This window comes from Miniopterus schreibersii (assembly GCF_964146895.1).
Source record: "Miniopterus schreibersii genome assembly, chromosome: 9".
NCBI lineage: Eukaryota > Metazoa > Chordata > Mammalia > Chiroptera > Miniopteridae > Miniopterus > Miniopterus schreibersii.
The window spans coordinates 70611504-70624121 of NC_138118.1; the positions used below are offsets into that span (position 1 = coordinate 70611504).

Below are 12618 nucleotides of genomic sequence, written 5' to 3' on the forward strand. Positions count from 1 at the left end.
TTGGATGCTCTGGATCATGGTCAGAGGTTTTCCTCGGTGGTTTTAAATCAGGGGCAATGATTCTCTATCAAAGAGATAGGTAAAATTTTGTTAGGACATTTTTGGTTGTTACCACTGGGGTGTCCTCCAGGCATTAGAAGGTGGGGCCCAGAGGTGCTCAATGGCCTGAAATGTATAGGAGAGTCTGCTCAATGAATTATTGTCCACCTCAAATGCCAGTAGCAACCAATTTGATAACCCAATAGATTAGCAGAATCCTCTAAATACAGAGAGTCCTCAACTTACTTCGGGGTTACATCAGGATAAACCCATCGTAAGCTGAAAATACCATGTGAAAAATGCATTTAATATACCTAACCTACTGGCTGTCAGAGCTCTTAGCCTAGCCTTCCTTAAACGTGCTCAGAATACTTGGATTATCAGGATGCGATGGCACCACAAGTCAAGGAGCATCTGTAATCGCCTTCCTTCTCACCAGAAGCAGGAGGCACAGATGGGTGTTTTGCAGACATGATGGGGAGAGAAACCATAAAGCACAATATCCAGAAAATGCTGGCCAGACGGTGCACTGTAGAGTATGGGTGTTCACCCCTGTAATCCTGTGGCCAACCGGGGGTGAAGGTCGCTGCTGCGGGCCAGCGTCACCAGAGGGCATCGCCTCGTGTTGTAGCTCAGGAGCAGAGCGACGTTCAGTCTTCAAAGTGCAGTTTCTACTGAGTGTCTATAGCTTTCGCACCATCGGAAAGTTGAAAAATCCAAAGTTGAACCATTGAGAGTGAGGGACCGTCTGTATTGTGGTTTCATTTGTGAGATCTCTTGTCCTATCTACAGTTAATTCTGACTCTTATGATCTGGCCTTATTTCCTTCTGCCTCCTCAGGGACCCCGCTTTCTAATTATGCTCATTTTTTTCCTGGACCTTCAACCACCCCCTCTCTCTATCTGAGCACCCTCTAACCTCTCCTATCCCAAATCATACCTTTCCTTCTTTCCATATACTCAAGCTGGGACCATCTCTGCCTCCTGTCCCCTGCCAGTCTCAGAACAGAACATTTATTTACCTAGCTACTGGGAGAAATTATGTTTTGTATCATGATGAAAGGAAAGCCCACACCATAGGTAGTTTCAAAACACACCATTTTTATTACATAGACATATCAATAGAATCATCATACCATGTTCTACTTTTAAACAATTGTATATATTTGTGTGTAGGTGTGTACACATACACACACATATATGGTTAAAAAATCCCAAGAGGAGTGCACTTTTAATCTTCGATGCTTATAATGACTGCACCTTTCGTAGCTAGTCTCTACGGCACACCACCATGCTAGTTTCACTTTTTTTTTCTATTTTAAGATCACATTACTTTTCCCCGAGGGCAGGCTCATACGAAAGCTGTAATGCAGACACTTAAAAATATTCGAGTCCGTAGTTCAATAATGTATTGTGAAAATTAGATTTTCAAGTACTGCAACAACGTCTTCCTAATTTCCTCTACCTATCTCAGAAAGAGTTACTACACGTCCCAAACATATCACTGTAAATAACTGAGCCCTGAAAATATTGGGTTAAAATAACTTACATTTAAAGATATAGCTATACTAGGTTAAATACACTGTAGACTATTTGGGGAATTGTGATGATTGTATTTCTTCTTAACTCTATGTCAAAGCAGCGATATGCCTACTTTTGTCCTATAAGTGTGATTTCATAAATTATTTCAAAGGCTTTAAAACTTCTGACTGATGCATTATAACTCTCTATTGTGCAAACATGTCTACAAAGAGATGCCACCCCAAATTAGAGTTGGTGGCTATTCTTTCAGTACAAGATGACAGCCTTGGAAAAATCCAGTAGGGCCACATACACATAAAATATCTTCATTGCACAGTTTAGATTCTCAGAAACAAAGATCATGCCTGCTTGTGACACCCGATGGATGGTGCTGACGTCGATTCCCTCTCTGAGGTCGCATTTATGGAAACTTCTGTAATCTACTGGATAATGAAGTTATCCAAGTGAGTTGGGAGACTTCAAAATCTACACCACACAACCATACTCGAGTTATTTCTTTTGACTGGATACAGCCAGAAATTTGTTACGAGCTGATTTAAATATGGTAGGTGATGGTTGTGTCACTCTAAAACTAAAAGACCTTTCCATTTCCATTAACTGGAATTATTATTTTCTTAGCACAATTAAAACTCCTATTTTGTTTCTAAGTTATAACATGTTCTCATACTGGATATTAAAGATGTTAGTTTACCTTATGGTTCAGTAGGCAACTCATAAAAAACGAGTCAAAAATTGATTAGTTTTGGGGAAAAATAAAAGTATGCAATGCAGTGAGAGTTATATATTTAAAAATATCAGAGTTCTTTATCTGCTGCCAGAGGTTATGTTCTCATAAAATTTTCAAAAACCATGCTGTTTTCTTGCCTATAGATATTGTCTCAGGTTGCTATTTTAACATTTCATCATGGAAGGATTGAGTCTTGCTATGTAAATGTGAGCCTATCTTTTTATTTCCTTCTACAGAGAACTCTTTCAAGTTCTTTGGATATATGCATTCTTAAAAATGTTTTGTCTGTATTATTTCATGTGAACTGTCAAGCAAACAAAACAGTAAATTAAATTATAGCAAAACTAATTGTAGCCTCACCATCTGGGCCTACTTCATCCATTCTTTTATATAATTTAATTGGGCTCTAAAGTGTTTAAAATGCAAATATCATGAATAATCATAAATAATTATGTGAAAGTATGTGATTTAAAGTTATGTTTATAAATCAATATTAATTATTATTACATAAAATACCATAATAATAGTAAAACAGCCAAATAAGTAAATTACCTTTGTAGTATACTGTTCAGATCACTCAACTCTCTAAAGCTCAGCCACAATGATTTTTACACACAGCAGACATAATAAAAAGAATGAAAATGAACAAATTTAGCTGAAATTAAAATGTGATTTCGTAGGCATAGAAAACCCTCGAACAATTGCTTTCCCATCTCTGTGGGTATGGAATCTTGATAACACAACCCCACAGCATCACAATTTCTTTTCTACTACCTACTTACATTCACAAATGCTATAAATATGTGCTGTATATATTTTCAATATTTACAGTATATATACGCACATACACACACATACTTTATTTTATTCTTAGGCTCATTCATGAATGTGCAGATCCATCTTCGCAGGATGATCCACACATGTTCATTTGCCTTAAATGATATTCATTTACAACTTTTCACTGTTGTGCAAAAATGCAAAAATATCATACAGGTTAGTATTCTCTCTCTAAAAAAAATCTTTTTTTAGGCTTTAAGTGTTTTGTCATTTACAAATAAATTATGAAATATAGTTCATTCACAAGTTGAAAATAATTACAATGTTTTTACAAGAAGGCATTGCTGAGGTTTTGAATCGTGGTGTCCTTGAAGCCATCGTCTTTCAAAGCAAAGACATCAATAAGTTGTTGTTTCTTGATATTTGCACTTTTTGATTACTGATAATGAAGTACGTCATGACAAATCTACACTCATGCTAGTCAAATAGTGTTTGTATAGAATAGGAATCTTTCTATTTTATCTATTCCTTTTTTTCTTGAAAAGTCTTTTTTAGAACCATCTGGAAAATGTTGAAATTACTGTACCAGGACATTTCTGGAAATTTGTCCACCCAATAAAAAAAGCTGAAGACATAAGTGAGGCAAAATTGAGAAAGAATAATTTTAGTGGGTGTTCAGGGGAGATAACAGCAAATGCAGGAACTGTTTTAGTTTTATCTCCTAGTCCTTTGGTATTTCCTTGCCTCATGAAAAATCCTAAAAAAATGTTCAGTTCTTTAAAACATTGATTATACTCTTCCATTAAATATCAGGTGTGGTCCTCCATTGCTCATGTTGTCTGTAATTTCCTGTTAGGAAAAGAACATGAGTTAATTAACGTTTCTTTCAGAGTGAGACATTGATTTGGTTAATGGGTTTGCAAAACAGAAATTTCAAGCCATTGAAAAACTTGCTGAGCTTTGGGGAAGGTCAAGGATTGATATTGGTGTTGCTTTTGAGGAAATGAAATTTCATGGCATCTCAGGGCACATGAAAATGCTGAAGTGACAGTCTAAGAGACCAAAGTCTTCAGGCCACAAAACAGTTCAACCTCTCCCCAGTCCCAAGTTTCCCCTTTTGTTCCTCAACTCTCTTTTGGAAAGACCTCACCTAGAAAGAAGAAGATGGTTATATGCCCAAGTTTCTCCAATGCACAGGCTCCTCTGCTGAGCATGTCAACCAAGAGCCAACTAGGGGTGACCTTCATTCTGTAGAAAAGTGTGTGGCCTTTTTGCTAAGAACTGAAAAAGGCCCATAGGGGATCATTGCTTATTTGTAACTATGGCTCACTAATAAATCAAAATGGGAAGAGTATTTTTCATGACACTGTCACTCATGCACTAAAAAAAAAAAAAGTAAAACTCTTGACATGTTTTTTAAAGTATCAGTTACTTAGTTAATAAGGAAAACTACATGGGAAGGCAATAAAAATTCAAATATAAAAGGTGACCTAACATAAAAAGTTCCATTTGCAATGATAGAAAACATGTTAATTTAATAAAAATTAAGAAGTTTTGAATGCATGTCTTACTAAACATTAACCTCTTCCCTACACAATACAAGGTAGTGAGGCGATGTGAGGCCATCCACATTTACAATGGCTAGAGCACCATATTATAAATAATATTTAGACAAAACTGTCTAAAAGTAGATGACAACATCTTTCCTCACTTGAACAAGTCTATTTTCAACAACTCGGTAAAGAATGATTCCAGTGGAAATTATTTTCTCAATTATTTCATGCCTATCAGTTTATATCTACATTCAGTTTAGATGAATTAACAATTACAAAGTAAAGTGTTTGCTTTTATAAACTTTAAAAATTCTCCCAAATATTTATTTGAAAATGAAAAGTTATCCATGACTCATTTTTAGTTTTTCTCTCTTTGAAAAGTCAATACAGAAGGTAAAACAGAGTGAAAACGCTTGGTTTTTTGGATGGGGTGGTTTGGAAAGTTGCTTAGGAGGAGCAATGAAGGACTTGAAGTTAGGAATTGGCCTGGCATTGGAGCTTTACTTTTGAAAACTTTGGGGTCTTTAGAAGATGGGGTAGAATTTCTGCCAAGAAAATTCTGGGAATGGAGACACTAGGCATCGGAAAGCTTTCTTCTCACATCAAGACCTCTCTTTGCATGCAAAGTGCCCTGGTCCCTTCCAGACTCTAGGGGGTTGGTTGTCTTGTCCCTGAGCATCCATTATACCTCCCCTAGTAAGATGCTAAGAAATTACCAGGGAAGAAAAAACCTAAAAACTCAAAGTCCTTTAGGATAAAGGCTCTGGCAGGAAATGGAGAACATCCCCCAGAGCCAGCCAACAGCCTCTCTGGTCTGGTGATGGTTCAGCTCATTGAGGGACTGGCTCTAGAAATGGGTGATGTGGAAGTAGGTCTAAAAATACACTGAGATTACTGAGCTTCGGTTAAATTAGTAGATAAGAGGCTGATTGGTGGCTTCATTCAAGAACTCAGTGTTCATGGCAAGATAAGTAGAAATAATCCCCCCAAAACAAAACACTCATACATCTTTTCCTACTTCTCCTACTAGAACAAAAATACAATTTCCTAATGAATTTATAAGAAGTAAGTTTCTTAGGTTCCTTTTCGTCTCCTAAAATGATTTTGCATAGAAAATGTAGCTTCAAAACCATTTTAAAAACTAGTCTAATAATGTATATTTTATTGCAGGATTTTAAAAAAGCCAGTTTTTAAAAATCTTACCAAAAGCAAAAGAATTTTTAAACTAAATTCACCCTAATATAGATACAATAAAATTACCGATTGAAAATAACAGTGAAAATCAGTTTTTAGATGGATGAATATCTTGTTTACTTGCAAGTAGGCGTGTCCAATTTAACGAGAAGATTACACTCTAAATTTGGGCCTGACCAAATGGGAGCAATTGCAAATGGACATACTTCCTGTAATTGGGCCACAGTATCTCTGCGACTTTCTGTATTTCCAATCATATTGTTTAATCAAACCAAGAATGGCAACTATTTTCAGCAACCCAAATAAGGGAGAGAAATCTGAAATGTATGACATCAGATAGTTTTACAAGAAGAAAGTTTCCATACAGCGTTTTTACTGTATTAGTGCCAGACTTCTCCGCTCATGCAGTTTTGGCAGAAGGCAGATACAGTGTGTCTTTATCAGATCCATCTATTATTAAAAACAAAACTCTGGTCTGGGAAGGATGAGACTGAGTCAGGATCATGATGTAGCAGAGAAGAGAGGAGTTGGGAATCATCCAAGCAGAAATGTGTTTGGATGCTTAGAAGCAGGCTGAATATTTCAAATACTCAACCAAGTTTCAAGCTGCAAAACTCTGCACGTAGATTATGTCGGGTCCTCAAAGTCACTCTCGTGAAAGCGGTACTTTGAGGAACCACATCCAGCACCAGTTGAGGGTGATCTGCTGACGCCATGGCTTCCTCAAAGAGGCAGCACTTCGGGCAGTGACATTACAACATGGTAACTCCCTAGAAATCAGCGTACCTTGTAGGTAACTCTGGTGTCGGGGGCACCACCGGGCAGCTGGGCAAGTCGGTTATTTCAATAGCCCTCAATCTCTAATATAAATATAACAATTACACAGTAAATATTGCACAGACATATACACACAAAAACTAAATCACACTAGCATAAAAAAAATGAGCATGAAATAGCCGCTATCCAAATATATAAAGATAACCTATTTTGAACAACCCATTTCTGTAAGTGACCAGTCTTACTATCTGTACTATTAACCCTTTTTTGAAGGTTACATGTAAATCTGTTTAAAATTGCTCCTTGAAACCATTTAAGACCAGGTACTCTCCTCATTGGAATGCCTAGATTGTGTACAAAATAGAAACACATAAAACTACAGAGTAAATACTTTTTCTTCAAAATAACATTATATAGAACTATGAAACAGTAACTGTTGCTATTCTTTCTTCTATTCTGTGGTTATTATGCAGTTTTATTTCCCTGATATCAAGTAAAATATGATGTAGCCATTATCTTAGTGAGTTTATGTCACAGATGCTTGACTTTTCCTTAACAGATCCAGTAGGAGGAACTAAATTTTAAAATATGCACAAATATAGTAGAAACACAGACAGCTCACTATATCTTTTGTCCTTTCCTGTGGCAAATGTCGCTTCCTGTCTGAATGGGTTTCATGAAACAATTATGCAAGGAACATTGTTTAAAACACAGGCAAAGCCACCCAAATATGCATGAAGTGCAGATGAGAGTTAAGTGAAGCTTTCTGTGAATTGTAATTTCTGCACTGATAGGCAAGGCTTTTTGTCGCCTTATTAAAAGGCCCTTTTATGCTTGAAAATCAAATTTACATAATCACATGCATCTACTTACAGGCACAAGGGGTGGGCTAGAAAGGCGAATTCATTGGATTTCTAAAACTGGCATTATTGAGTGGAGAGTGTATTTAGGGCCTTTCCTCAGTAAAATACACACAAAAATCCATATTTATAAGACACTTAATATTTTATGAAATCCTATTTTAGGAACTGTGTTTTTGTATAAAGAGGCTACAAAATTATGTTGAAAACGGGCGTAGCCAGGATTGCAGAGAAAGAAATAATACATTCCTAACCTTAGTCCAATAGGATGGACATTTCATAAAGTCTAACTCCTCCCATTCTCATCTAAAGCTCCAAGCGGGCCCCCTAGGTTGGACAGTGGCCCTGGCCACATACCAGCCGCCAGGGGACCGGGCCGGGGACTCACTTTCTCAGCCATCTCGTGGGAGTGGTGCAGCGAGTGCTCCCTCTCCGAGAACATTCTCCGCTGCTCGTAGCTGGCCAGCCGGCAAGTGAGCCACGAGGAGAGCGTGCAGCCCCCGATCCCGATGCACGCCAGGGACATGGAGGCCAGGTGCAGAGGGTAGAGGGACGAGGTCCTCTTTGTCACTGCCCGGAGGAACTGGAAGTTCAGGATGCCCCCGATGAGCCCACAGATGCAGCAGGCCGAAAAGAGGATCATCTGATGAGACAAAGGGAAGCTGTGCTCACCTCGAGAAGGGGTGGCCCAGCCGCAGCAAGGGCCAGGTGCTCTTGGGGCTCCCCAGAGCCCGGGGGCTGTGCTTTCACCAAGACCCTGTGCGCTGCGACTCGATAGGCCACAGGGTCTCAGGGTTCAGAGCTGACTGTGCGTGAGGCCAGGGACACATCTTATGAAAACCCTGAAGTAAGCAAGACCTGTCCTCTCGGGAGATTCAGATTCAAATAATATGCATTTAATATCTGTTGTGGGCTACTATGCTGGAACTTGAATGGACATCATCTCGATGAACCCACTCAGCAGTCCTCTGAGAGGCAGGTAACGGTCGGACTCAGGAACTGAACCCGTATCTTCTGACTCCAGATCCTGTTTCGCTACGTGAAGCTCCCCGCCCCCAAAGTCTAAAGATCTTTTCGTTGAATTACCATTAGTTCCACAAGCCTTCAGATCTTTATCCTTCTCTAGCTTTGTGATCTTAGGGAATGTAGTTGAGTATTTAATTTATAAAAATTTCCCCAATGGCCCAGGCAGCATGGCTCAGCGGTTGCGCGTCGACCTAGGATCCAGGCAGTCAGGGTTCGAGTCCCAGTCAGGGCACATGCCCGGGTTGCGGGTTCGATCCCCAGTTGGGGGCGTGCGGGAGGCATTGATGTTTCTACCCCTCTCTCCCTCTCCCTTCCTCTCTCTGAAATCAGTAAAGACCTATTTTTTTTAAAAAAGTAATTCCCCAACAGGAGGTTCAAGGATTCTCCATGAACTGACCCTTTATCTTATAAATCTTTCGTTACTATGTGGCACCACAGTGAAGCATACACAATAGATATTCCAAAAATAAACATGGACTGGTTGCTTTTGATCTTGCTATTGTCTTGATCTGGGTCTCTATTGATAGAGCCAAAGTGTTTCGTTTTTTTATTCAATATCAATATCACAGGGTCTCTGGTAGAACAGAGTATAGCGCCTTCTGTGTAGTAAATGTTCTGTGAATATTTAATAAATTTAATTGAATATTCTAATAGCCATAGAGTCTTGGTAGAAAATATATAGAAAGAATGAAAGCCATGTCTAAGACTAGCTGCAAATTACAAGCCTCCAAGAAAAAAAAAAAAATTATCCAAAGGCTTCCCTTTGTGTAACTTTTAAATAAACAAAATAACTACACTACTCCCCACTCTCTGCCCTCCTCAGATAACTGGTCTCCCCTTGGAAACTCTTTTTAGGCTCAAAGATCACTTCCTAGGGTCCACATGTAGCATTCATTTTTCCAATCTTTAAAGGTCTGTGAACTTTCCTATTGTACTCAATAAAATAAACCATGCTTTTTCCTTCTTTCCAAACTCTCATAAAATGACATGCAAGGCAGTGGGGAATCCACACTCGAGCACGCAGAAGTTGTCCTCCAGCCAACACCGGAGTTAACTGGGAGCATGTTCCATACCCCTGAAACCCATGATAGTGCCATAAAACATCTGAAAACACTTACATTTGCATTCACAGTAATAAAATAAAATAAAGTAAAACATCTTTGGGAATTAACTGTAACTATAACAACACAGCTGTTTCACTGCTTTGTAAAATTAACTTCACAGTCAAACAAAGCCAGCAATCCTTAGGCCCAGTTCCATATTTAAACAGTTAAATTTCCCATGAACTCAAGTTATGTCTTTTTCAGCTTATTGAAGGATTCACGTGAATGTTTGGGAGTCTATAAATTGGAAAAATGGAAACTGTCATCCACAGGAGTCATAAGATTGCATATTCGTGTATTTAAAGGGTATATCAAAGCTTCTCTCTCTCTCTCCCTCTCTCTCTCTCTCCCCCCCTTCTTTCTTTTGTCATAATCTCTAATAATCTTGATGGTTTTCTTTGAAAATAAAAAAGCCAGGGTTTATTTGTCAGCTTTTTTTCCTATCCTAAATGAGTCACAGTCAACATATGAAAGCTGGCCAGTCACCACTTCCATTTTCGAGCTCTGACATTTCAAGTACTTCAATGCACAACACAAACAAGGCAGCAACTTACGACAAGGCCAGATTTCTTTTTGGCGCACAATATTCCACATATGCCACAGAGAAGAAACTGAAAAGGAAAAGAAGAACAATTATTTCACATCCAAAGATGAGAGAACGCCTAGCTTTTAGCCTATAGTTCACTCATGGCCTTTGCTCAAGGGAAGCTGGACAAGTTTACTTTCCATTCAAAGCTGAAAAGGAAAATGCTCCTTTCCTATTGTAACTCACAAAGGCAAAAATTAAGTTGGGATTATATTCAGAAAGCCTATGACAGACAAAGGGTTAACATACTATATAAATAGATCTAACGAAATCATTGTAATACCATAAAACCATGAGAAGATAGAACTCAGAACTTGATAAAACTTGAATACTTGCATAATTTCCAGAAGTCTTAAAAGCTATTTCTGAGCGACCATTTCTCACCCCCTTCTGTGTCCTCAGTCTAGATGATCTTGTCCCCATATGGACTCTTTCTTACTGATCCCATCTCAAATCTTTCTCAGCTGGACTCGAGCCATGGGACCAATTCTGTACCTCTCAGTGCTTCCAACTTTCAGATCAAAGCCTCAGCATGTCCTTCCTCCATTCACCCTGAAAGTCCATTCACCTGGAACTCATTCTTGGAACAATTTGAAAGCAGTTCCTTGGATCTCTTTTGAAATCTATAAACATTGCCATTATTTACTGACATCAAAGCCCGAGGGGACCTCAGGCGGGTAAGCAGAGTTCTCCACCCAGTCACTTGGTTGGAACATCTAGATGGCAATAAAATTGCTTCTTTCTATTGTCCCACTAAGGAAAGGAAGTTCAGGGCTTGGGAGGGGGAAGGCAGAGTAGGAGGGGCATCGAATAATATTTTTTTACTCTCAATCAGGCCTGGAATGGCAGCACTTCCTCATAGTTACTTTTGTTAGGATGCCCCAAATCCACATTCCTTAGAGGAAATTTGTAATCTGAGGAAAATAAACCCCTGTAATCAGAAGTATATGAAATCATGGAATTTCTGAGGATGTTTAAAGGATCTTAGATGAAGTTTAGCCATCACAGTTTATTGGAAAGTTAAAACAAGCACAAAAAGCAGAAAATGATATTTTATTTTATTGCCTGTCTTTACTCAAGCAGCACTGGAAGGGATCTTAAAAGATGACTTAACTTAGCCTTTACATGAGATGCAATTGGGGAACCAGAGGTCCAGAAAGGGCTGGTGTAGTGGCTTGCCCAAGCTTACACATCAAGGTCACAAGCCACAAACTAACAAAAGGTTTTTTATTAAGTGTCCAAGTTAATTCTAATAATCTAATAGAAATGCTTTTCAGAGGGATTTTTCAGTGCTAGTGTAGTGTATGATACTAGCAAATCCAACCAGAGGTGTTCAGTGGACACCTGATCATCTATAATGCTCTCCTTTGCCTTTTCCATTGTTAATTTTGTTATAATGAAATAATTTTGAGATTATTCAATTGTATTACAGTCTACAATTAAGAGTACCTTATTATATAGGGAATTTGTTATACTATTTCAAGATACTTTTTTTGTTGCTCAACATAGCTTTATCCAGGATGCCAAGCACTCACTCACATTATGGAAATTATAAAAAAAGTGAAAAACAATTTAGTTAAAAGAAGTAAAATTCATGACTGAAAATATATAGATATACACACACACATATACACACACACATATGTACACACATACATACGTATATACACACACATATATACACACACACATATGTATATATACACACACACATATATACACACACATATATATATATCTTGAATTAGATATACAATTCTACAAGAGAAAATATAATTTTATTTGTGAGAAGATGGGCTGTTTAAATCCAGGGAGAGTTATTTGTTTTTCTCTATGAAATTATGTAAGTTAAGTGATCTAAAGATAGGCATTAAGTGCAACTATATAATAAAACTAGTTAATCCTCGAAGTGGAATTCATTTGATTCCAATTTAGATTAAATTCCATAGGTAACTAAGGTTGTGAACTCATTGTACGATGAAACAGAGCTCTTATGGAGGTGGCATCCTATATTTTGAGTGGATTTTCTAAATAAAAGGTCCATGGACACTTCTGCTTTTGCTTAGGATATAGAAAGTCCAAAGATGTTCTTTCCACCTTAACAATAAGAAAAACTAGATAAACGACAACTTTTCTAGAGCCCACCAGAGAGCTAGGGTTCCAAGGCAATGGAATAAGTCCATTTCAAATAGGGATATGCCCCTCCAAAAAAAAGTTTGGATACACAAACTGTCACGTGTTGCAGAGAGGTTGGAGGAGACAGTGGTTGTCATATACGTGTATATGTGTGTGGGGGGAGTGATGCAAAGCCCTGCTTTTTCCTTAGACCTTCTTTCTTACAAGTCCTTGGCAGAGGGGCCTTTACAAATATGAAATGCTACTGAAAATAGAGAAAAAGTAAAAGAAAAACTTCTTTGTGTAGGGGAAGGGGTAAA

The 12618-nt window shown here is 38.2% G+C and overlaps 1 protein-coding gene across 13 annotated transcripts in view; it reads right to left on the reverse strand.

Annotated features, from left to right (window-relative positions):
* Positions 1-1120: 1120 nt before the first annotated feature.
* TMEM196 (transmembrane protein 196) overlaps positions 1121-12618 on the reverse strand; it is a 44642-nt gene continuing 33144 nt past the window's right edge. For 4 of the 13 annotated variants that reach the window (XM_081146955.1, XM_081146966.1, XM_081146959.1 and 1 more), the window contains exons 2-5: positions 10152-10208; positions 7857-8111; positions 6618-6691; positions 1121-3933 (exon numbers count right to left, since the gene is read on the reverse strand). In XM_081146955.1, coding sequence (XP_081003081.1) covers positions 3915-3933; positions 6618-6691; positions 7857-8111 — 348 coding nt within the window. In that variant the 5' untranslated portion in view covers positions 10152-10208 and the 3' untranslated portion in view covers positions 1121-3914. The other 9 variants (XM_081146957.1, XM_081146960.1, XM_081146961.1 and 6 more) reach the window with 7 other exon arrangements.